Genomic DNA, 26,738 nt, shown 5'->3' with positions numbered 1-26,738 from the left:
TCTAGCAAGTCAGTCCACTGTTGGCCATCTTTAGAATTCTCTTGGGAGGCCATTTCTAGTCATGACAGTGCAGCTCCCATCTTGAATGGGGAAACACAGAAATCTCAAAAATGGTTGGTCAAGATTACGATCAAAGAACATATTTCAAATCAGCAATAAAATATGACAACACTGGAATCATAAATTGTGCTTCGTTACCTCAGATAACACTAAAAAATGCAATTTTGTATAGCTTGTATAGCTAATGTGCATTCATGTTCTCGAGTTGATTGACAGGAGATGTCTGTATCTAAAAGGTGATTGGCTCTTTTACCTGTAAGGTGGGACTAAGTTTCTGCATCAGCTGGGCGTTCCAATTTCTCCCATTAATTTTAATAGAAGTGGCCTGTCTCTGCTAAATAATCTCTGGTTTGATGTTAGCATTTTGCTAAGCTAACAATATGCTGTTTGTAACATTTACAAACAAATATTGGGTAAAATAGTACATTTTCGATTAGATTAATTATTTCTATCCACATTTTTCAGTTTCGAATGGAATATGAGGATGTTTTATAATAAATTCACTAGACTCAGATGTTGTTTTTTTGTTTGTTTTTTTATTGCTCATCGCAATGCATTCTGCATCAGATTAAAAGAATTTCAAGTTTTAAATATGCATCTACAGACACCTGCTTTCTGTACTATTTGTTGTGCTAGGTCTAGCTTTCTTTAGCTCAAGAATACATTCAGTCTGAACGGCCCCTTAGAATGCTGTCTAGGTAGGCAGCTGACCATGTTTTGGAACAGAATGAAAGTAGAAAGTAGGATAAATACACATAAGCACTTCTAAAAACAGAATTTGAGAAACCAAGGAATTAAAGAATCGTGTATTGAATGAAATGTGAAAACGATATAAAAAATGATTGTGAAAGTGGCCTCACTGGTACAACACTGCTTGTTTTAGTTGCAGGCCATTCTGCCACTTTAAGAGCTGCCTCTGAGTCAATAAGTTTACACACCCTGTTCCAGCTGTCTGAATGGGTAACGTTCAAGAGACACGCGTCCGTGTCTGTCTGCTGGGCTACTCTCTGAGGCCGCACAGCATGAATGTGTATGTGTAGGCTCGTAGAAGCAATGTTCTCCAGTGAGCTCTAAATAGAACAACCCCTCACTCCCTCCCCACTTTTGAGCACTGAATCAACAGGGAGGAAAGAAAGAAAGCTTGCTGTAGATGTATGCTCACTGGAGCGTCCTTTAACCCCTTTTTATTGGTAGTTTTTGTGGAAATATGCCTTTGCTAGTCTACGCTCTCAAATGAAGGCAGTTTCTATATGTTCCTCTCAGCGGTACTACACTATACTGGAGAAATTGATCTAAATAGTTCATTTTCGTTTACCTTTCATTTTACCGCTTACCACTGGGTTAAGCGCTAATGTGTGAAGTGTCTGCTCTGATTTTACCTTGTGTGTTGTATGTGTGTGTGTGTGTTTGTTTGGCTGGTGCTGTCATGGTTCTGTGACCTTGCTTTTACTAGGTCAGCATGCCTTGATACTATCTTATATCTTTTCTCACTCACTGTTCAACATCTTTGGTCATGTGAGAGTGCAAGAATAACAGCCATCATAGCCAACACCTTCTCACGTTTGAGTACCCACTAACAAGTGTTGTGTATCTGCATTCTCTATGTAGATAGTAGTCATTGCTGCCTGCAGTAAGACTGGCATTTTGTAGTAACAAGGTCTTAAAAGCAAACAACTTGAAGGAAGAAAAAAGAGGGTGAATCTCACAAAACCTGAAAAGAAGGGGACAAATTTCACAGCAAAATTGGAAAGAAAAAATATTTTTGTTATATAATAAAGAAAAAAAAGAAACTATTTTTACAGTAAGAGCATTAAGATTATTTGTATTGTGATATTATTATTTGGTACTATAAAGCACATATTTCCCCAAAATTCTCATTACTGTAATGCAACAAAATATCATTATTTTTACTGTATTACAAATAAAATAATGAGATGTTTCTCAAGTATTTATGCATTATGGTAGGATGGTAATTGTATTAAATGTAATAAATGTATGCTGTTTTCAGTGAAAAAAAATTGAGTTTGGACCGGATGGTTTTCAGTAATGTATTACGGTAGATATTATTATTATTAGTTATTCATTTTTTTTTATTATTATTATTTTTTTTTTTTTATGTGACCAATGTCAAAATAATGGTCCTAATGGTCCTAAAAGTATGCTTTTTTTTTCTTTATACTACAGTGTATCATTTCTTATTTTTTGCTTTTGATATCTGTGTGAAATATGGCCTAGACATTTCTTAGTGAGTTTCAAATGCTAAGTCATTATGAGGTGTCATTTTGCCCAAACTTGTATATTTTTATATTTCTTCATTTCACTTTAGATTTGTTGCCACTGAGAAACCTGTAAACCTCAATCAAATCTAACACAGTTCAAAGTATCACAGCTGTGTTAAAGCAGTTCTACTGTCTGCTAACTGGAGCAATGCAATAAACATATTCCATTTCCAACATTACTCACCCTCTGCATCCATTTGCATGAAATGTAAACATTCTCTCTCTTTATTCTTCCTCTCATCATGGTGATGTCCTGAAGAGACAATTTGTGTGCTGAAATGAGAATACGGAAATGACAATTGATGAAAGTGAAATTACATAGCCCAAGTCATTATGCTTTTCCAGCACACAAACTCTTATTGGCATTTATTATGGCCATTTTTGTATCCCATGATCATGTCTGAAATTAATCATATATTTGTGTTGATGACTCCACAGCGGTTGGTGAGGATGAACATGCCCATAGCTGAAGACAACACGGTTCACTTTACCTCTACTCTAATGGCTCTCATTCGGACTGCCCTGGAGATTAAGTTGGCATCAGGTGAGTGCCCACTTAAAGCCCACTTAGTGTCTACTCAGGGCGAGTCACCCACCAACTGTCAAATCTCTCCCACCAGTCACTGGTCTGCTATTTCAGCCTGATTTGATATGTATATTCTTAAAGGGATTGTTCACCCAAAAATGAAAATTATCTGATCATTTACTCACCCTCATGCTATCCTAGATGTGTATGACTTTATTTCTTCTGCGGAATACAAAAAATATAACTATTTATGCAAAAGGGCGACAACCAACTTAAAGGGATAGTTTACCCAAAAATAAAAATGATCTCATTATTTACTCACCCTCTTGCCATCCCAAATGTGAATGACTTTTTCTTCTGTTGAACACAAACAAAGATTTTTAGAGCTTGAAAGGTCTGGTCACCATTCACTTGCATTGAATGGACCTATAGTGCTGAGATATTCTTCTAAAAATCTTCATTTGTGTTCAACAGTAGAAAGAAAGTCATACACATCTGGGATGGCATGAAAGTGAGTAAATGATGAGAGAGTTTTCATTTTTAGGTGAACTATCCCTTTAACATCTTTAAATAGATTAAAGGGATAGTTTACCCAAAACTGAAAATTCTCTCATCATTTACTTAAACCATGTTGTTCCAAACCTGTAAGATTTATTTTTATTTTTTACTTTTTTTTCCCGTGGGGATCAGTTTTTAGTCACTTTATTTTTATGGAGAAAAAATATGAAGCAATGAAGGTGAATGAATGGTGACTGAGGCTGTCAGTCCCTAACATCTCCTTTTGTTTTCCATAGAAGAAAGTAAGTCACGTGGGTTTGGAACAACATGAGGATGAGCAAATTATGACATCATTTTCATTTTTGGATGAACTATCTTTAATTTAACTGACTTATTTTTTTCCCCAGTGACTTCTTTAAGCTTTAATGAAACATTTTACTTGTTGCGAAATGCTATTAAAGAAGAAGTAGAAGTAACATTCATTAACAGCTTAACATTACAAACATCCCATTTGAGACTATTAATAGTGGTAGGAATTAACCACATTGCCATCAATTCTGTTCATTTCTGTTTGTATGACTCCATTGTCTGTCTAGCAAAAATCTAAACAGAATTGTTAGATTCTTTTGGAAAGGCAGTGGCCTAATAGTAATGTACTTGCATTCTTATTGTTTTCTCAGGAGTTCTGGCTCAGCGGCTTTGTGATGCTGAATTAAGGAAGGAAATAAACAAAGTGTGGCCGAACTTATCTTCAAAAACCGTGGATCTGCTGGTGACACCTCATAAACGTAAGCTCTGCGTTCAGACGCTCCTCATTAAATAATGGCAATTTCTGTTTGAAATAAAGCTGCAGGCAATTAACATTCCTTTGATATTATAATTAAATGCTTAGAGAAATTTGTGAACAGAAAAGGTAGCAGTTTATTTTAAAACAATATTAAAGCCATTTCCCACTTGAGTGGTTCAGCTATAGCTTTTGCTCAATTCTCTGTCTTGAGTATTTGGTGCCACCTACTGGACATCAGTTTTCTCACTGCAATTCTGTCTTTATGATTTACCCAACCTCTCTTAGATAATGAGTTAACAGTGGGAAAGGTCTATGCTGCTCTGATGATCTTTGACTACTATAAGCAGAACCGAACCAAGAGGCTCCAACAGCAGCAGGCTGCTGCAGGCACACAGGTAGAGCCTCTTTGCATGGGGACTACATATAACTGCATGTACAACAGTATGTAGTATACATCTTTAGAATTATTGTCATTTTGTGGTTAGATGATTTGTTAAATTACTAAATATTCAATTACTAAATATTTAATGGTGTTCGTTTAAAGAATAGTTCACCCAAACATGAAAATTTGTCATAATTTACTCAAGGTGTTTTAATGAATATCAGAGGTAGTGAATAGTGCCTAATGTTATAGTTTAAAAAAGGACCCAAAGGTATAATAAAAGTAGTAAAAAAAATGCCAGTGTTTCCCATCCGGTGGTATGCATATCCCCTTGCTGTTTCCAGGAGATACGTGAAAAGAATTGGATTTTGCTTTGGACCTATAAAACAAAATGTATGACTTAAAAAATAATAATAGGTATAAGGGCTGGGTAAAAATATAGATTTTACAATTAATCGTTTAATTGTCAATATCTATTCTTAAAATCCCAAGATCAATCTTTTAAAATGTGAAATTGAGCTCAAAAGTTTTGAGAGATTGAGAGTAAAAGTTAGGTTTGACTCCATGGCATTTGTCATTGAGAATCTCTTTTTTAAATATACTTTCTGTTTTTTTACAGTCAGTTGTTGATCAAAACAATAAAAAAATAAACATTTAATTGTAATAAAGAAGCCGTGAAATTCACTCTTGTTAATATGCACTCTGCCTGTATTCTTAAAGAGACAGTACCGTTTTAGCACTTGTTCTACATATGAATATAGGTTAAATACTTGTAAACTAGTACAATAGTAAACACATTAATAGTACATCATATATACAGTATATATATATATATATATATATATATATATATATATATATATATATATATATATATATATGTATGGCAAATAAAGAAACAGCTTTCTCTAGAAACTTGTCAGTCAATCATTGTTTTGAGGAATGAAGGCTATACAATGCTTGAAATTGCCCAAAAAACTGAAGATTTCATACAAAGGTGTACACTACAGTCTTTAAAGACAAAGGACAACTGACTCTAACAAGGACAGAAAGAGATGTGGAAGGCCAAATGTACAACTAAACAAGAGGATAAGTACATCAGAGTCTCTAGTTTGAGAAATAGACGCCTCACATGTCCTCAGCTGACAGCTTCATTGAATTCTACCTGCTCAACACCAGTTTCATGTACAACAGTAAAGAGAAGACTCAGGGGTGCAGGCCTTATGGGAAGAATTGCAAAGAAAAAGCCACTTTTGAAACAGAAAAACAAAAAGAAAAGGTTAGAGTGGGCAAAGAAACACAGACATTGGACAACAGATAATTGGAAAAGAGTGTTATGGATCTTAACCCCATTGAGCTTTTGTGGTATCAGCTAGACTGTAAGGCTACACATTGTGATCAGTTGAATGCCACTTTGGTAAATAAAAGTACCAATTTCTTTCCATAAGAGCAAAATCTGTACATCATTCCAAACTTTGGCCGCCAGTATGTATATATATATATATATATATATATTATGTACTGTCTACCAAAATGATTGGTTTTGGTCTGGTTTTGTTGTTGTTGATGAATACTGTAAACATCATAACTTAAGCCAACTTCCTCTTTTCATTTTGTACATCAGTGATATTACAATATTAATGATAATGTTAAATAGTATTTATCCGTTGGTACACATCTTTGGTTTTGTGTCGATGAAGGGGTACTGGAGCCTTACATATAGTTGCACTGGGGTTACTTATGGCAAAAAAGGTTGGGAAACACTGACCCATGCAACTCATGCACCATATTCCAAGTCTTTTGAAGACATACAATAGGTTTTATTGAGAAACAATTAAAAATGTAAGTAATTTTTCATTGAATATCTTGACATGAACATGTAACAGATGTCATTAAAGAATGTAAACTACTTCAGTTTCAAGTTTGTTTTGTTTTTTTCGCCACAACCTATCGTATTGTATTCGGAAGACTTGTTACATGATGCACAAGTTGTATGGACTACTTTTATGATACCTTTGGGTCCTTTTTTAACTTTAAAGTCAGCCAGATATTCATTAAAACATCCCTTTGTGTTCTGCATAAGAAAGTCATACGGGTTTGAAACAAGATTAATTTTCATTTTTGGGTGATTCCTTTAATGTTGTCTCTTTGAGTAATTGCTTGTCTTTATATTTCCTTATTTATAGTTGCCTACAGTAAAAGTGTCTGCTAAATTAATTTATCTTTTGCCAGATTATTAGTATTCATTCTGCCCTAAAATATTATGAATCAGTGATAAATTCATCAAAATCAGATACAAATTCAGTCATCTTTTATGTTTTTTTTTTTTCTTTTTTCTGCAGAGTAAAGTAGGAGTTCTCTTCAGACCAATGCTTCCTCTCTCACATTTACATGATCAGGAGCCATTAGTGCCAGAAGCCCTGTCCTCCTGTCAATCAGATATCACACCACAACAAGAGCCCCTGCCCACATCATTTCACCTAAACAACGGAAATGCAGTGTAAGTGCCTTACATCCCTGCCTTACAACTCGTTGTACTATTCTTTTGTGCCAATCCTTTAAAAACCTTATTAAAGGCCGGTTATTGCAACTATTGGTGAGAGATTATATTTATTGTAGTATTTGAAGTGCTAACATTTGGAAACTGAATTTTTGTGTATGTGATTACAGACAAAGCCAGAGCAGTGCCATGAAAAAGTCTTCTTCGGGAGACACATCTCAGGAAGTCGCACAAGAAACAAACAGAAAGACAGTCCAACGTATCCAATCAGTTGACGTGCCAAACATATACAAATCTCAGGTAATGAAGCAGTCATCCAATCAAATCAAGTTATAAAAATAATAATAATAACTTTATTTGTAAAGCACCTTTTAGCAAATATGAGCAAATCTAGTTTTTAGTTTCAAAAATTTAGTTTTGATTTTACACAAAATCAAAACAGACTTGGTAAAACACAAAGTAAAAACAAAAATTCACAAAGTAGTAAAAGCAAGTCTATACAAATGCGTTTTTAAATGAGACTTAAAAACAGACACCGATTTAGCAGATCTAATATCACAGGGCAGGCTGTTCCGAAATCATGGGGCCTTCAATGCAAAAGCTCTATTACCTTTAATTTGGCATCTGGATTTTGAAACAGCCAACAGTTCGTGTTTCGTAAGGTCTCAAAAGTCTAAAATATTCTGGCGCCAAACCATGGAAAGCTTTTTAGGTAAATAATTATATAAATTATTAATAAAATCTTAAAATCAAGCTAAAACTGGACTAATATGATTAGAAGACCTAGTTCTTGTCAAAAGTCTATCCTAGATTGTAGCCATGCTAAAGTGCATTGATTTAAAGTTGAAAATGGGGCATTATAATAATCAAGGTGAGATTAAATAAAAGCATGTATAAGCTTCTCTGCATGCCTAAAACTCAAAACATGTCTCACCTTGGAAATGTTCCTTAACTGATAAAAACAAGACTGAACTAACTTCCTGACATGATATTCAAAATTTAAATTTGTATCAAAATAGATGCCCAAATTTCTCACCACCTGCTGAATATTTGGGACCACCCGTTTAACTGCTGACACAATCTGACGTTTTTTTTGTTTTTTTTTAAATGACCAGTATTTAACTACAGAAAATGACATGCCATCTAGTTTTTTATATCTACTATACCTGCTTGAAGAACATTTAAATTAGTCAGATAATTTGGATTCAACGACAAAAACAGCTCTAGGTCATCTATATAGCAATGAAAATGTATGTTATATATTCGAATCACTGAACCAAGTGGTAACATACAGTATATAGAGAAAACAAAATTGACCCTAACAGGATCCTTGCAGAACACCACAATTTATTGTTGAAGAGGAGGACATCTTATCTCCAAAAGACACTATACATTTCCTAATCAACAAGTAGAAAACAAACCAGTCTAAAGCCACCCCATATATTCCCACCCATCTATTCAATTAATTAATAAAAACTGAATGTTCAACTGCAGGTCAAATGGAGCACTCTCCAGCATCCTCCGCCATCAAAAATTAATGTCTGTTGTTATCTCTAAATCCTAACTGAAAAAGTCATAATGATTTAACTACCTCTAGTGATTCATAGAAGTACACAAATCAGTTCCATGTAAGTTCCATTTACTTTTGTTTGGTCAAAAGCAACCAATTGGATATTAACAACAGACATTACCAAATACATCTTCTATAGCTTTTGACAGTAAGCTAAGCCCTTAGTTCTGTGGCATATATTTAAATAAAATGTCAAATTGATATTTAAATCAAAATCTCAGTGGTATCTTTTCGACTGTAATATTTACTCCTTTTTTATCAGTTGTACTAACTGCCTCAACCAAGTCAAAACCACTCTGAAACTGCTTTACACATTTATATGAGTTCCTCTTTGTAGTCCATTTCATCATGTGAGTTTATTTTTTGTATATGTATTCTGACTGGGTGTACATACATTACAGGAATTAGTAGAGATGACTGACATGGAGAATGACTCTGATATTGGTGGGTACCCTGTGCTTGAGGGTCACGGCAGAGCTGCCTCTATGCCCAGACTTAACGCTGGCTTTCAGGTAAACATCTTCCTCCCTGACCCAAAAGGTAATTATTTTGCCAGTATGAGTGAGGCTGTGAAGGTGGAGGGTAGATGAATGAATGGACAGGATATCAAGAATTGTATAAGGAGAATGGATGAGTGAATGTAAACTAATAGGGAAAGTGGATGGAGAATAGGTGAAGAAGTGTGATACAAGGAGAGAGACAATGCAAAGTCTAATTTAAGAACTATGTAGGAATATTTCATTCTTTTTGTTGTTAATTTGTATAGTAGTCTTTATTTAAATTTGTATTTATACTCTGATGATTATATGTAGAATGTAGTCTTTTCTCAGTTTGTGGAATTAATTTTGTTTTGTACATTTTGTTTCATGTGTTTCACATTCAGTTTTTCTCATTACAGAGTGTCAGATGTTGCTTTTTAACTGTAAATTTATTTGTGTCCATATGTGGTTTATTATCTCATGCTTTTTATTTGGTATTTATTTGGTATTTCTGCCACATTGCTAAAGGACTCACATGGTATCCAGCATCCTTGTTGTAAATGTAATGTCCTGTCTTGTCTTTAGTCTTTTCCTGTCCTGTCTTGTCTGTCTTTCTCGTTTGTCTCTCACTCTGCCTCACAACTAGCAGACACTTCACTTTTCACCTTACTTCCTTTCATATGTTTTCCATTTTTCCTCTTCCTCACATTTCATCCTCCAAATCCTTCTTAATCCCCCCTTTTTTTGCCTTTTTTAATACAAACAATCTCTATCTCACCATTCCTACATTTTCATCTTCTCAAATCATACTCAACCTTGTTATCTGAACATTTCATTGACATCATCGCTCCTTACTCTGTCCTTTTTTTCTTCCAACTTACTCTGTCCTTCTGTCTCACTCTTTTACTGTGTCCACGAGTGTGTCACAGCTGTGTGCCCTGCTTTCCTCACCTATGTGTCCTCTTATTCTTCCTGTTCAACAGCGGAGCCACTTGCGCCACACCGCCGGAACGTACCTAGCAGTATGTACAAGTGTTCCACCTGCAATTTCCCCTCCCTCCTTCTCTATCTCTCTCTCTTTGGCAGCCACTCCATTTCTATGTTGGCTTGTGTGTGCTTTGTCCATTCCAATACTTTTGGAATCCACACTCTTTTAGTCAGGCCTATAAACGTATACAGGCACACTATCTTTAATCATCTTTAGCCTGCTGAACACAAAACTAACGTAAACACAAAAGTCTTATATGGCAGTATATCACTGTGGGTAGCTGTTTTACAAGTACTAGAAACACCACAGTTCACAGTGACCATCACTAAAAAACAGTAACATACAAAAAAGAGAAGTTTGTGAATGTGACATATATATATATATTTTTTTTATTGTGGATATCGTGAGGTGCTAATAAACATAATTGTGGTTGTGGACTGTATGTTTGAGTGTGTCATTCTGGTTTTTTAGAAGTGCAGTCCTCTCTTCACATGTCTTTCAGCCATATACACATACTACTGTGGTACTCCTTAAAGTCAATATGAAATTAAAATGAACCTTTTGTTTCTATTTTGCACAATTCATCAGTGCATGTTATTCCAAAGAAGAAAAAAAAGGTTTCTTCTAAATCGTTCATCAGTATTTAATTTTATAAACAGATATCTGAAATGACTTTTGCTTTTTGGCTGATGTCAACAATTCTTCTTATTTTTCAACTCCTCCACTCCACCCACCTGGATTCATTTATGTATGGTACGCCCACTTTTCACTATCCAATCAATTCTTAATGGGAATCAAGTCCCGCCCATGTTTTACGTCCTTGACTATCCTGTTTTACTCAGAAATGTATCACATTGTGGAAGTAAATTGGGTTGCAAATTTAGTTTCATGTTTGCTTAGGATAAAGGAATATTCCAGATTTAATACAGATTAAGCTCAATCGACAGCATTTTTGGCATTATGTTGATTACCACAAAAAAAAAAAAAATTGTTTTGTCCCTCGTTTATTTAAAAAAAGGAAAAATCGTGGTTACTACAAAGCATTTATTTACAGTATCATATGTGTTAAATTGATTTTAGTGTGATAAAATTGCTTACTAACCTTATCTGTGTAAAGTTAAATCCAATATTACAACTTCATTGTCATGACGAAGTAAAGTATAGCGAGTAAACCCTGTAATAACCGCCGTAACACCAGTAAATGCCTGATGTTAACACGTATTATGTTTGTTTTGTGGCTATACTTATTAAACAGTGTGGGGGGAATTCAGTAAGAATGAGTGCTGGTTATTTGCACATGCTGTCTGTGCTGGTTTAGGACCTAATTCACTAAAGAAATTATGCAGATCAGGGAACGGCCAAAACTTGCCCACAAAAAAACTCTGCCAAACACAATTTGCATGCACAATTCCAATCTTGTGGGCCGATTCTGAGCGCTATTTTTCAGAGGATGCAGCAGACCACCGTTATCTGACACACTTTGGCAGGACTGAACCACATCCCTCACTACTGTGATCCAGACAACTGTGTATGACTTTCTTTCTTTTGCAGAACACAAATTTAGATTTTTAGAAGAATATTTCATCTCTGTAGGTCCATACAATGCAAGTGAATGGGTGCCAAAATCTTGACGCTCAACAAACCACATTAAGGCAGCATAAAAGTAATCCATAAGACTCAAGAGGTTAAATCAGAAGCGATATGATAGGTGTGGGTGAGAAACAGATCAATATTTAAGTCCATTTTTGCTATAAATTCTCCTTCCTACCCTGTATGCAAGAAGAATGTTAATCACCAAAAACACAAAAAGAATTTGAAAGTTAAAGTGGAGGTTGACTGAGCAGGGAGGAGAATTTATAGTAAAAAAAAAAAATTTACTAAAATAGTGATCTGTTTCTCACCCACACCTATCAAATCTCTTCAGAAGACATGGATTTAACCACTGGAGTCATATGGATTACTTTAATGCTGACCTATGTGAATTTTGAAGCTTTAAAATGTTTGCACCCATTCACTTGTGTTGTATGGACCAAAAGAGCTGAGAAATTCTTCTAAAAATCTTCATTTGTGTTCTGCTGAAGAAAGAAAGTCATACACATCTGGGATGGCATAAGGGTGAGTAAATGATGAGAGAATTTTCATTTTTGGGTGAATTATTCTTTTAACTGGATCCTGGAACATTCCTATAAAGATTTGGGCCAAATATTCAGTCATAAAGGCATGGAACAAAAAGGAAAGGAATTTTCATAAACTTTAATTTAAAAAAGATGATGGATCATTTTTAGGATGTGGGAAGAGGGGATGCACTGTTTTTTAGAGTTTCTGATGGTGTATGCCACTGGGTGGCGCTAGTGAGTATGTTTGTAGAAGGCTTTCTCGATGCTTTAAGGTAGATATTCCAGTCATCAACAAGCAGTGGCCATGGATTCTATGAAAGAGTCTGGACTATTGGGCTGATTTAACGTGTAATTAATATTGAGAGACTGTAAAGTACACATAATCTGTATACATGAGCTATGTTTAGAGATATACTGTAACCAACTGTCCTACATTTAAAATTCTTCATGAAAGCTACGAAAAAACATTTACAAGTGCCATTGACTCTTCATCGATCAGTGACTGATGCTTGGCTGTTGATAGTGTGGATCTAGTCCGTAAGTGTGTGAGAGACAATTCGATGACAGCATTCAAACAGAAGAGTGTTTGCATCGGACCATGACGGTGTTCCACTGTCCTCCAAAGCGTGCGTGTCTCCCTGCTGGAGGATTGGGCTGAACGTCACTCTTCAGTGAAAGTGTTTTCATGCTCAGCTGGTGTTGTGTGTCTGTTGTGACGGGTCTAGTGCTCTGAGACTCTTGTCATTCTAGTGCTGTGCTAGATCTGTGTCTTCTATCTCCTTCATCTCCTCCATTTACCTTTCATATGTTCACGCTTTATTTCCTCTCTGTCCGTCAAACAGCCTATCGCTGACGTGAGCCCCATGCGGCGTTCTACATCCTCGTTAACTCCTCAAAGAAGGGTGCAGGAGGTCAGTTTGAACGATTATGACTTGGAGCGGCCAGGCCAGACACCCACTCAGGAGAGAGACAGGGAGAGAGCCAATCATCATCATCACCATCATCATCATCGCTGTCAGAGACATAGAGACAAGAAGCACAAATCACTGGATCGAGCCATCAGTGAGGAGCAGCCACCATCTGCAGGTAGGGTTGGTTTTCCTTTCTCATTCACTCTTATACAGTACACTCTCAAGCACATCCATGTGAAATAATATGGTGATAACCTGATATATCTAGCTGCATCTGCACTAGGCCTGTACTGCTGAGCACTAGGGTTGCCACCCATCCAGGATTTTCCAGGATCGTCCCGGTTTATTTTGACCATCTGTCCTGGAAAAACTCAAAATGTCCCGGAATTTCAATATTTTCCCAATGCGTTTACACATATGAACTCTTGTTTATATGCGCACTATGCAAGGAGGAAAATTAAACACATTATCATATGAATCATAAGAAAGTTTGTTTGGATGATTGAGATTTTTCACTTTTGTGTAAACAATTCTTTATACTTTAGTCTACTTATACTATAATGCTTTAATGTTCTGGAAAACATGTCCGAAAAAGGAATGTCCTTCCTTTTACTGTAAGATCTCTTATGTTCATAAAGCTCAACACTCAAACAAAAAAAAACAAAAAAAAACAAAAAAAAAAGAAACAAAAAAAAAGGGGAAAAAAATACTTTAAGATTTACACATTTCAGTTTCATAACAAATTGAATTTTGTAATCCTTAATAAAATAAAATTAGTAAAATTTGTTATGAACTTGAAATGCACACTGTAAATCTTGAAAATATTTTTTTAAAGGGAATTTTTATGTACATTTATTTGATTGATTGGTTTAAGTATACAAAAGTTTTTTTTACCATATACACAACTTTATACTTCATACGTACAGTACATTTTATACATTTTAAAACATTTAAATGTTCAGTGTGTACCATAAACTGCTTAGGGCCAGAATGAGTTAATAATATGTTAAACCTTTAAAAAAAAAAAAAAAAAAAATATATATATATATATATATATATATATATATATTTTACACATATCAATTTCATAACAAAATTCAAATTGAAGTGAGTAATCTTTAAAAATGTATTAATTTTGATGAGATTTTGTAATAAAATTAAAATGTGTATCTTAAAAATAGGCCAAAATATTTTGAGTGTATTGATGTAGTTTGATTGAATTATATGCTATATATGCGGTAATTTCATCATCAAACAAGGAGTAAACACTCATAAATAAAATGTTTTATTTCTTGTATGATGGCTAGCAATATATTTTTTCAGCCATTGCTCAGGTGTCCAGGAATTTTCAGGGCCAAGGTGGCAACCCTACTGAGCACTTGACATTTTAATGAATAGGATCGGGACATGACGCAGGCCAGACTCGAATCTGTGTGACCATGAGCATGTGCACTGCTCACTGTGCCACTACGTTGACCATTATTGTTTTTTCTATATATTTTGATATTTCATGTCTTTATGTATTGTAAAAAAAAAGTAATATGTAAAGGAAAAGATGGAATACTGGTTGAAAAGCTCAGCTTTTCTTGCTTAGCACAACGATGGAAATTCCTGAAAGGATTAGAGCGATCAGGTTATCGAGGAAAATCTTTATTGCTCTCTAAAGCGGTTTGCTTTAGGATTTGCAGTGTCAACCTCTCCCTTTGATTGAGAGAAGGAATTACTAATCACTGCATGAAAATGCACTCTACCAGGATAAGATTTTTTTATTTTTTTTCTAGCCGCTTTGCGGCATGACTTGAGAGGTATTGTAACAGTGCAGCTCTTGGTGGCTCATGGGGAGAAAACTTTCAGAATATGGAGAGATCGACCTGTTTTTCCCTCACTACAAGGCATCTTCTTTCTTTCATCTGCCACTCCTCTAATTCACCTGCTGAAAAGACCAGCATTGCTGGTCACCAGCTTATGCTGTGTTTTGGGTTGTAGTTCCCCAGCATGGGATGTTTGTGTGCTGGTGTCCCCACCAGGCTTTTTTAAACTAGCTTAACCAGCTTCATCAGAAAGACCATGTTGGTCAACAAGCTTCACCAGCAAGGTTTAGCTGGTGGAAAGCATGGCTTTGCTGGTCAACCAGCTAGACCAGCACCAAACCAGCATAAACAAGCCTCGACCAGCATGGGAACTGCATGGTGGTAAAGATGGTCTTTTCAGCAGGGTCTGGAAAGTAAACATGTTTCAGCGGAGCGCAGCTGGAGTCTGGGCCTGCTGTTAATAGATCAGTCAGCATTGACGGAGTTAAAAAGCGGCAATCCATCAAACCACCGAAAGCTTATTTACTTGAGTGTGTTAGTACTTGAATTTCAAACACACACAGACCCACATACGTCTTCCTCTACATGTTTTTGTTCCTCTGTAGTCAGAAATGTCACAACACTATCAAACAGCAGGGCTCACACATACACACATGCACACACACCAAAGCCACCAACCCTGTTGTAATGTATTAATGACCTCTGGTACTTTGTCTCTGAGTCCATAATGGCTTTTGTTAGTGTCCATGGGCTGTATCTGGGGTTTACAGACCAGGTAAAGGACCACAATGCAAGGAAAGAACAATTTTATTTTTAAGTAAAGCAAACAAAAAAACACCCCTCACACAACTTAGTGGTCTCCGTAAGCAGGTGGTTTGGTCACAGTTAATATAATGTAAGGAGTAGAAAAAGTCCTGCACACTGTTGTAGCATGCTTGATTAAATATTGATGCTTTGGTCAAAGACCTTCTGCCATTTTTGGAATTAAATATTCATATTAAAGTAGGACATGGCTAGTTAATATATTTTAAAAAATTTTGTACATCAGTAGATCCAAACACTGAATCATTTCCGAGGGAACGAGAACGAGACCGTGGACGCTCTCATGAGAGGAAGAACCATTCATCTTCAACAGCGGTAAGGAAGCAACGATACTACTCGTGTGATCGTTACGGCAGCCATGAACACGGCTACAGCGTGTCAGCCGGACCCAGCAGATCAACATCGCCGGGAGAACCACACAACCCAAACAGGCTTAAACAGGTTAGAAAGACTCCCTCTCTCTTATGGTTTCTTATGGTGTCTTCTTGACACAAAAAAAAAAAAAAAAAAAAAAAAAATCTTAATCAGTATTTTTGTCTTGTTTTACAGAGAAAAAAAAATTCAACATCCTTGGAGCAAGATACATTTATTTTAGAAATGGTAATATCTTGAATTATGATTATTTTAATTTCTTTCCCCATTAGCAACTGTTTTCTTGTTCAAAACATAAATCTAACAAGATTTATTGAGGTTTATTCTTAGAGCATAAACTGCCAGAAGAAAAAAACAAAGAAAAAACTGCCAGTTTGACAAACTTGCCAGTGAAAAAAAAAAAAAAAAAAAACTTGATTCAAGACATATTATCTGAAAATGTAAAATAAATAAATAAATAATAATAATAATAATAAATATATATATATATATTCATACACAATTTTGTACATTTATCCTGTTGTAAGGATGTTTCAATATTTTGTTCTTGAAAACAGACAAAATACTGATTAAGAAATATGATGGGGATCATAAGGAACTTAACGATTCCGGATCAGATTCCAATTCCTCTTAACGATTCCAATTCTTTAACAGTTCCATTAATGAGTCTTACTTTTTAGGAGGAAATATTTGGAAATAAGAAATGCAATTTATATTTTATTTACTGTTCTCAGCCGTCTGTTGCCAAATGATGAGATCATTTCAAATTTTACCAGAGCAGATAGAACAAATCAGAGATAAATGTAATACAATACCTGACTTTTTAATAACTTTTCAAATAGTTTATTTTAAATCAGTTCTACCGCTCTGACTGAAGTGTTTTTGATTTACTAAAAAGAATTAAGACTCATTCCTTTAGAGATCCATATTACTCTGATCGCATTGTGTGTTTTGGGCTGTAGGTTCAGTAGTATTTTAGTACAGTATTCCATTTGCATTAGTGGAAAAATGCACAGTTAAGAACCCTTAAACATCATGAAAATCAGACTGTTATGGTGTTTTTTTTGTTTGTTTTTTTTTTTTTTTTTTTGGTTATTGGTTCCCAACCCTATTAAAAAAAAAGATTTGTGTTTTGGCAGTGGTTCACTCTCTTTGTGCCTTCTCTTCTCTCATTGTGTTTCAGGGAAGTAGCACATCTAAAGGAAGTTCAATCGTTCATACCTCAGGCACCAGCACACCCTGCCGTGGGCGTAGACAGCTCCCACAGACACCCCTCACCCCCCGGCCTGCTGTTACCTACAAGACTGCCAACTCTTCCCCGGTCCAGCTCAACACTGCCCAGTCTACCGGGCCCTGCCACACTGGCCTTAGTCGTGGCCTATCAGAGCACAATGCCCTAATCAGCGGCAACGGCCACCACCAATCCCCTGTGCCTGTCACTCGAATCGGCTCCGATCCCAGCTTAGGTCCCCTACAGCAGGACTCGCACTTGTCTGAAGCGGATGACTTCCAGGATGCCTTGAGTACGTACGGCACAGGACGCTCACCCAGGACTGCAGCCTCCGTTGTCCACACGTCGTTAGGTGCGGCTCCCACTTCCGTGCTGCTTTCACGCAGCCAGAGTGGAGTGCCCAACGGATATCACTACTCCCTTGGAGTAAGTGCGGCCACTGGGGTGAGTGGCAGAGCTTCTGGAAGCTACAAAGAGACTGAAAGAGATGAGTGGTGTTAGCATGACAGCATGCAGGATTTAATTTAGCATGAGTATCATCTTTGACTTAAAATGGTGGCGAACAGTGGAGACCTACAAAAGGAATTATAAGGAAATTCCATCCACACTTACACAATTTTAACTCCTTTTTTCGGAAGAAGCAGACTTTCCTGTCACTGTTTACGAAAGTAGCAGCAAGATGGAAGGCTTTACAAATTAATATGAGTATTTGATACATTTCAACACAGTGTTGAAGGAAAGAAGAGTTTAGCCTCAAGTGACACATTCCCACCTCTTTTAATGTCATTAATGCTGTTTCCACAATGGTCAAGTGCACGGAGATGGTCACATGAGCTGTACCTGTGATCAAGACCTCAGACCTCAGAGGAGCACACCTAAAAACACAAGCTATGATGAAAACACTGGCCTGCTAACACATGTATGATAAAAGTGACCTGCTCTAGACATTTAGTTGTTGAGAATTGAGAGGCTGTTTAGATACTTTGCACAGGACATGATGACTTAAAAGTTATTTCTAGGAATTTTAAGTTGTGCTGCTGTTAAATTCTAAGGGGCCGTTCACTGTGAACACGTTTTTTTTTGTCTGTCTGCACTGTTTATGAATAGTTTTTTTCTATGTTAACACCGTTGACGATTGCGCCATCTTTCTTGCAGGAGCGCCACGTTTTTTTAGACGCTGTGTCAGGTTAAAAAGAAAATCAACTTTTAAAAATGCATCTCGAGACACCTGTGTTTTGTTCTATTTGTTGTTCTGCGTCTAGCTTTTTTTTTTTTTTTGCACAAGAACGCGTTCTGTCTAAACGGCCCCTTGGTCTTTCTCTGGTGTGAGTGGAATAAATGGTCTTCTGCCACCAACTAAAAAAAAAAGGCCAAATTGTACTTACTTTTCTATCAGACTGCCGTAGATCGAATATCTTTTCACAGTGTTCCATTTTGTACCTTGTAAATGATCTGAGTGTAGCTTGACATTACGTAAGGTCTAATCCCTTTCTTACTCTCAAGAGGTAAGATACCAAGTGCCTAAACTTTGAGATTTATTGCCACATCTGTGTGATGCATTATGAAGCATTATAACCTAAGAGAGGCAATGAACAGATGCTGTATGCTGTAGGTAAATGTCACTGATACATGTTTTTTTTAATGGACTTTAGCATGTATTTGAAGAAAGAGATTTTGGCATTGCACAAAACAGAGGCTGTAGCGTTATAAAGATAGTTTAGGTGGACGTTGATGATGTTGATCTTTTAAAAATATTTGCTTGAAATGATGCAGGGGAAAATAGATAGAACATATAGTTTAAATGCTAATGAAATTGATTTATGCAGGATTGAATATGTTGAAAGGATGTTTGAGGGTTGTACTTCATGGTTGCTGTTGGTGTGTTGTTTCCAGAGAGCATATTTTGTGGCCATGCCTTTCTCTTTCAGTATTTGGTTGGAGTAAGAGGGTGAGAAGGATCGACTTCTTGTAAGGAGAATTCATAAAGGTGCACTCTGCACTGTGTATTATTATCCACACAAAATATATACAGTGCCACCTCTTTGAAATAAAGAGTATGTTGTATTCTCTCGATTAGTGTTATATTGTAATATTTGTTATTATAGTTATTTAAATCAAGAACAAGGATTTTGCTCTGCTGATCTTATCCATAGTTTGTTGACTTCCACCTCGTCTTTCCGAGTCAAGGCGTTTATTAGATAGGGTGGGATCTCTTCACTCTAGGGTGAGTCTGCAATTTACCCTTCCCTAAGCCCCGCCATAAAAACATTACTTATGCATCTAACCTTAGCAACTGCTGTCATTTGCTGTAATATCAGACAAGCTTTTGCTCTATTCTAATGCAAGTTTTGGGAAGTCCTGTTAATATGGATTGTTTTAAACTGTATTTTACTGAAGTTATCCCCTCAAAAATATGGTAAAACATTGTTCTTGTGAACAATGAAACCCAGAGAGGATAAATAAATAATTTCCCCCTCCTTTTTCCAAATCTTAAAATAGAGGTGCATGCTGTGGACTACCTGTAAACTGTCATCATTCACAAAGGAACATGTGTAAAATCAGCAAAGACTGATAGGTAAATTAATGTCACTAATTTAATATTAATTAATTTATGTATTGATTCAGGTCACAGAAGTGGTGATAGTTACTAAAGAGCTCATAACACCATTGTGAGACATTAGGAACAGTTCTCTTCACTTACACTGATGTTATCTATTGTGTCTGTTTATTTGACTGTGATAAATGTTTGCTTCGATTCTGATTTGCAGTCTTGGGTGTTTCTAAACACGTTACTATGTAATTTAATAATTTTGAGAAATAGCAGATAAAAATGCTTTGCAATGATGATACTTGATTCCAGCCAACTTAAGAATATCGTCCATTTGATTTTTTACACATTTTACTGAAAATCATGCTGTTTATCGAAATCCCAATTCAGTTTTAACCCCCTGATACCCGAGTGTGGCTGCTGTGTGGATTTTCCATTTCCCTTTTTGATTTGTAACTAGTAGCACCTAATAAACGTGCAAAAAACAAACAAACAAACAAAACAAAAAAATTCTAGCGCAAATAGTTTTAATAAAAATCGATGTCCACATATGTGGACAGCAGGACTAAGTTGTGAAATTTTAAATAATACCAAGCTATAGAAAGTCTGATTTGTTTTTTGTTTTTTTAATCATATAGTTTATTATCTTTCCAGGAGTGTTGGTTAATTATGTTTTTGAGATGTTACAGACTTCACATCAGAAATTAGCAAAACTAGTTCTGATTTAAAGTAATGGCCAGCATCATCCAATCACTGCCAATCATCCTAAAATAAAATTATACAGTACATTATAAATTCTGAATCTTTGTACTGATTACCATTGTCCCATGTCTGCCAAAAATGTTGAGTGGTCCAAACATCATCTGCTGCCTGAAACTGAACTTTTGGTTGGATTTTAGGAGTGAATGCACTTAGCTGCATAGGAAAGCTATAGGATGCTCCCTTGATCCCTATGTAGTGAATAACTTGCAGTCTGTCTGCACTGGTCTCAGAACAGTTCGAAATGCACCTTATTTTCATCCTAACTCCATATGAAGCCCCCATCTCAATGTGAAAATACATAGTAAAAATAGGATTTCTAATGGAAAAACTTGCCCTATTGTTCACTCTAGTGGTCATTGTGTTGAACAGCATTCCGTTTCGCAATAAATTGCTCAAATTTTAAAAATGGCATATCAGAAGAAATTAGAGACTCTAATCTTTTGACTCAAACAAGTTTCAATGTAAAAACTTGAGGTTTCTTACCAGATATAGTTTTGTTGGCATTTCTCCCGAAGACAAACTCCGCTGTGGTCAGCGCCAAATTGTTTTGTCACATGACTCTGTACGTCGAATATTTAACCCTTTACTGACAGTCGAGAGTCTCCTGAACTGAAATCAGTTGGGTAAATTAATTTAAATTATGTGTTGTGTATAGCGAAGCTTAAACACAATGTCTGTGCAGAAGGACGCAGGGTGGCACGAGGCTATGGGCCATTCTGTAAAGCTTGTCTAAGCAAGCAGCAGTAACCGAGGTGGGCGGGGCTTAGTGAAGGTAGAGTTATGTGTACTGTAAATGCAGGGAAATGTTGACTGTTGACATACAGTAGGGTTATGCAACAAAATGACACTTTAGGACTGCTCCTCATCCTGTAGGTAAAGACCTGCACTCTACAGACTCCAGCTTTAGCACCAGTGGGACCAATTCTTTGCTTCACAGAGATCTTAATATACAGAATGTGTTGCTCACTAACAAAATACAGCAGGGTCAAATTACCCAACATAAGTTTTTGCCGATAACGCTATTGATCTGCCCTTAAAAGTAAACAATATGTAGTGGTATTCCTTTTGGTTGCACTAGGAGGTGAACTGATGTTGTTACTTAAAGTGTACGCAACCTGTCGCAAAAAAAGGAGGGATACTATAAAGATATTTGATTTTTTTTTTTTTTAAGTATGTGATGTCACAGTGAACTGCCTTTTGCCACCTTTTTCTTATTTTGGGATGGATGGAGTGTTGTGGACCCAACAGTTCTTTGACTGTCCCAGAATTTAGACATCATCTTTCCTCTTGAAAACATTTTCTGCCACGTGCCAAATTTCTTACAGCACTAGTTTGTGTCCTCGTGCTGTTTTTGTTCATCCGCCCTGTGGCTATATCCTTGGATGATGTCATGTTTGCATGTTATGATGACATATGTGCATGTAGGAAATTGTATACCTTCATCCATGTTTTTCTATGAGGAGTTAATTGGTTGTTGAGTTTTTTTTTAAAAACAATCTTTGATACACTTACCCCCAGATTTCTGGGAGAAAATTAGAAGACCCTACTCTTCTCAATTTGTTGTAAAAGAATTGTTAACCACAATGGAGCAATGCAACGAGGCCACAGATGAATGTGAGTGCCTCACTGTTTTGACTTAATGATCGGTCTATGATGCCATATTTCTCTCATTCTTATCATAATTTCTACCATTTACATTTTGTATGGAAACAAACATCACTGAACTGAAAGATATATGGAAATAAAACTTGGAAAACATCGTAGCCTTGGAATTTATTTCCCATGTGATTTTCTGTTTGGTAAAGAGATTTTTGTGTCATGGACAGTGTTGGGTAAATTACTTCAAATTCTGAATTATTTCTTTAAAATTCTAATCAGATTACTAATTACTTAATTTTAAAAGTAATCACATTACTAATTACTTTACTTTTAAGTTACTTTCCAAAACACTTTTCTGCTCAACAAATTCCAAATAATGTCAACATTTCTTCCTTTTCCATTGGTACACACAAGTCATGCACTCAGCACCTCACATTTCTCCTTCATAATGACTCATTACGGGGCCATAATTCATGTGTTCTCCATAAATAATATATTAAAAATAAGCACAATCCTATAATGTACCAGAAAAGTAATTAAATGAATTGAAAGTCAGTAACTGTAATATGATTACATTTTTTTTTTTTTTTTTACTGAAAGTAATTATAATACAGTAACTAATTACTTTGTAATTGGATTACACCCAACAATGGTAATAGACAAAGCTACATTTATTAGATGACAATGCAAATGCTCCCACAGGAACACAAACTGTTTACCATAACTTTTATTTGCAATAATACACCACCACTGAATTAAACGACACAAGCGTATAAGGGATTTTTATTTTTATTTTTTTTATTTTTTTTAATAAATGTTATATATGTAATACTTTATATTGTTTCATACAAACTGGTTAAGATTATAATATGTAATATTATAACATTTATGATATTATATTATGGCCTAATGTTTTGTAATATTATATACAAATTAAATGGAAACTTTTATTTTCATTATTTATTCGATTTTTTTCTTTTTCTTTTTTAGTTATTGAAATCATTATTTAAAAATAAATTAATCATTTATTTATCAAACGATTTAATTTTTATTCGATATTATTTTGAGTAATTTGGGTCCTCCACACTCAGAAATGATGATAATCTTCGGGATGCTACTTCTCATTGGCCTGCGGCGAGTGTGTGGGCGGAGCCCCTCGGTCAAGTACAGTACAGATGAAGCTGTCTGGCGGCAAGCGCGTGCAGTTTGCAAGGTGCTTTCAGTGACACACAAATGGTAATGGTAGGTGTAAGATAACTGAGAGAAAACTAATGTACCTTTCATATATCATCGTCCTCAGACCCATCTCATCATCTTCTGGACTCCATTAATTGAAGTCGGACTTTTGATGAAAATGCGATGACTGCAGGTTTTGGCAACGAATACTGCGTAAATAATCACAGTGCGCGTCTCGCGGCTTTTTAAATTTGTCAATCATGTTGCTCGTGTCTGTCCTGTGGACAGTTGTTTTATTTACTTTTATAAAAGCCAGCATCCTTGAGACTGGTCCAACTGAAGCAACAGATATGGAAAGCGGTTCAGGGATGTTGCTTACAGGTAAGACGTCGAAATTCAGTTGTTTTGTATATTAACTGTACCTTATTAGATTAGATTAAACTTTATTGCACAGTACAAGTACAGAGCCAATGAAATGCTGTACCAGTATATAGTATATAATGTTTGTTTATTTATATTTGAGAATAGGTCTGTACATGGTGCTTGACTGGGCACAATGTTTAAATGTTTACTACTTTGCATGTTTAAATAACTAATTGGTCTCTGTTTTATGTTGTATTTTCATTTATAAGATATGTTTTTTTATTTTAAAATAAATTTCAATTAGTGACAGCAGTGTGACATTATATCCTTAACCTAAAACTTTAAACAACTGTATAATTTTGTATTATGTAAAATGTATTATACATGCAGTTTTTATGACATTCTATTAATTGAGTGGCTACGTGGACTATTTGTAATTAAAAAAAATAAAATAATACTTTGTCAGACCCTATGACTATTTAAATGATCAGTTTTTAATAACCTCCAAGTTGAATCGAAATATTGAGCAGTTAAAGCATCTAAAATATACACTTTTCTTCATATATATTAACCTAAAACCTCGATGTTGATTTGGGGGGGGGGGGGGGGAAGGTTCATGGGCATGTTATTTGTCAACTACGCCAATGTTTTTGACATCTAGTGTTTTCCTCTTGGAGCCGCTGTTGTTTACGGTTTTATGCCATATGAGCAGGTGCAGATACTTTAGCAATGAACTATTTAAATCACACTAACGTTTCCAAACATGAGATTTATCAACTTCACTGTGGTAGGCTATAACTAAGATTAAGAAGTGTGATCATACCCACATGTTAAACACTAGACATTGATTGCAGCATGAAGCATCTCACCCGTTTATGCTGTTTTTGGCCAAACACATGTCTCAGATTTCTGGCAGATGTGAGGGAAATTAGTTCCAGCATTATTTGTGAAAGTTAAAGGATGCCATCATCACCTCCTCAAACATATGCATCATGGCTACTTTTTTTTATTTTTATGAATTGTTGAAATCTTATGGATTATTCTAAATTGGTTCATTACTTTAATTACTTGCACAATAACATGCAACACTAGTGACGAGTTGCACAGTAACACTGAAAAATTACAGTACAAATCCACATTTATCTGTAACCTCCTGAGACACGAGTGTGACTGCTGTGTGCATTTTCCATTTCCCTTTTTGATTTGTAACTAGTAGCACCTGATAAACATGCAAAAAAAAAAAAGAAGTAATCGTTTTCCAAAGTAATTATGGCAACATACAGTATGTGGACAGCGGGACTAAGCTGTGAAGTTTTAAATAATAACAATATACAGAAAGTCCGATTTCCCCCCCCCCCCAGGAGTGTTGTTTATTCGTGTTTTGTTACACAGACATTACATCAGAAATTAGCATAATTAATTCTGATTCAAAGTAAAGTCCAGCATCAACCAATCATGCAAACCATATTAAAATAAAATGATACATTATAAATTCTGAATCTATGTACTTGATTACCATTGTCCCATGTCTGCCAAACATGTTGAGAATTCCAAACACCATCTTCAGCCTGAAACAGAATTTTGGTCGATGTTAGGGGTAAATGCACTTTGCTGCATAGTTAGCCGTATGATGTTCCCTTGCTCCCTATTTAGTGAATGACTTAACTTCTAGTGTGTTGTCTGTCTGCACTTGTCTCATAACAATTCAAAATGCACCTTATTTTCATTCTAACTCCATATAAAGCCTCTAAAAGCAACATTTTACAGCTTTTGGATGAAACCATTGATTCTCAGTATGATAATGCACATAAATAAATATAAGATTTTTATGTAAAAAATGTGCTAAAGTACAAATTAGTGTACATTGTGTCTAGCAGCGTGGTGTTTCGCGATAAATGGCATATCAGATGAAACTAGTGACTACACTGTAAAAAAAATTGTTCACTTAACTTAAGCTAGTTGTCTTTTTGCTTTGAGTCAGTCAAGTTACTTTAACATAAAATATCAATGTCTTTCAACTTAAGAAGTTTTGTCAAACAACTAAATAATCAATTGACTAAGCTATTTATTTTTAGTAATCTGAATATAACAGGTTTTGTTCAAATAACTTCAATATTGTGACACAATTATGTGTTGCGTATAGCAAAACCAAAACACAACGTCCACACATGTGTACGCGGAGGTTAAATATAGTGTTGGATAGTAAATGTCCGCTATTTAAGATGACTTCATCAGACTTCTTACCAGCATCTGTAATAGATTATTGAGGGCAGACTTCAATAAGTTTGCAGAGAGATTTGGAAATACATGGAGTTGTTTTAAGGACTTGAATAAAGGATGTGAAATAGTGTACATTCCACCCACTTCTTTAGTTTGAATGCTGGCTGTCCAAATTGGACAGGGGTGTGATCGACAGTGTTACTTTCTGATTCATCAATGAATTGCCATCATCACAATTACACTTTGTGAACCCAGCAGTTGAACACTAATAACAATTAAAAATTATTTTGTGCATTAGGCACAAATAAATGTATTTGACAAATTTCTGCACTAAATTGTGTCTAAGCTTGTTTTGTAAATTTAGTCCCAACTGGCATGCAGACAGTAGTAATTCCTTTGGGTATGTTCCCAGGCCTTGCAATGCCACCCTAGGCTGTCAACAGACATGAAAAATTAATCAGCTTTTTGCTCCCTGCGGTACCACTACCAGTGATTTAGCCATCGTTTACATGCCCAGTCTTTCAGGGTGTTGGCATTATCACCCTTTTTTCAATGATGAACCCTATACCAAATTTTCCAAACGTGTAGGTAGCATTAAAGAGATCTCAAAAGAGGATCTGGGTAGAATGTGGCTGTAAACATCCTTAGAAAACCGCAAGGACCATCTTGGGTACAAATGACTGTTTGCTTGTGTTTCATACATCATGTAAAGCGAACCGAGATGCTCATTCATAGGG

General features: G+C 35.7%; 1 protein-coding gene across 1 annotated transcript in view; it reads left to right on the top strand.

Annotated features, from left to right (window-relative positions):
- Nucleotides 1-22,395, top strand: part of cacna1bb (calcium channel, voltage-dependent, N type, alpha 1B subunit, b) — a 194,281-nt gene extending 171,886 nt beyond the window's left edge. Inside the window, exons 41-50 of the mRNA XM_051677032.1 lie at nucleotides 2,778-2,883; nucleotides 4,044-4,151; nucleotides 4,436-4,545; nucleotides 6,875-7,032; nucleotides 7,203-7,332; nucleotides 9,004-9,114; nucleotides 10,065-10,103; nucleotides 13,029-13,272; nucleotides 15,957-16,171; nucleotides 17,286-22,395. Of these exons, the coding sequence (XP_051532992.1) occupies nucleotides 2,778-2,883; nucleotides 4,044-4,151; nucleotides 4,436-4,545; nucleotides 6,875-7,032; nucleotides 7,203-7,332; nucleotides 9,004-9,114; nucleotides 10,065-10,103; nucleotides 13,029-13,272; nucleotides 15,957-16,171; nucleotides 17,286-17,834 (1,770 nt within the window). The 3' untranslated portion in view covers nucleotides 17,835-22,395. The remainder of the gene's footprint in view (nucleotides 1-2,777; nucleotides 2,884-4,043; nucleotides 4,152-4,435; nucleotides 4,546-6,874; nucleotides 7,033-7,202; nucleotides 7,333-9,003; nucleotides 9,115-10,064; nucleotides 10,104-13,028; nucleotides 13,273-15,956; nucleotides 16,172-17,285) is intronic.
- The last annotated feature ends 4,343 nt before the right edge of the window (nucleotides 22,396-26,738 follow it).

This window comes from Myxocyprinus asiaticus, chromosome 38, assembly GCF_019703515.2.
Source record: "Myxocyprinus asiaticus isolate MX2 ecotype Aquarium Trade chromosome 38, UBuf_Myxa_2, whole genome shotgun sequence".
Taxonomy (NCBI): Eukaryota; Metazoa; Chordata; class Actinopteri; order Cypriniformes; family Catostomidae; genus Myxocyprinus; species Myxocyprinus asiaticus.
The sequence above is the reverse complement of the archived record's forward strand: the minus strand, read 5'-3'. Positions and strand labels throughout refer to the sequence as shown.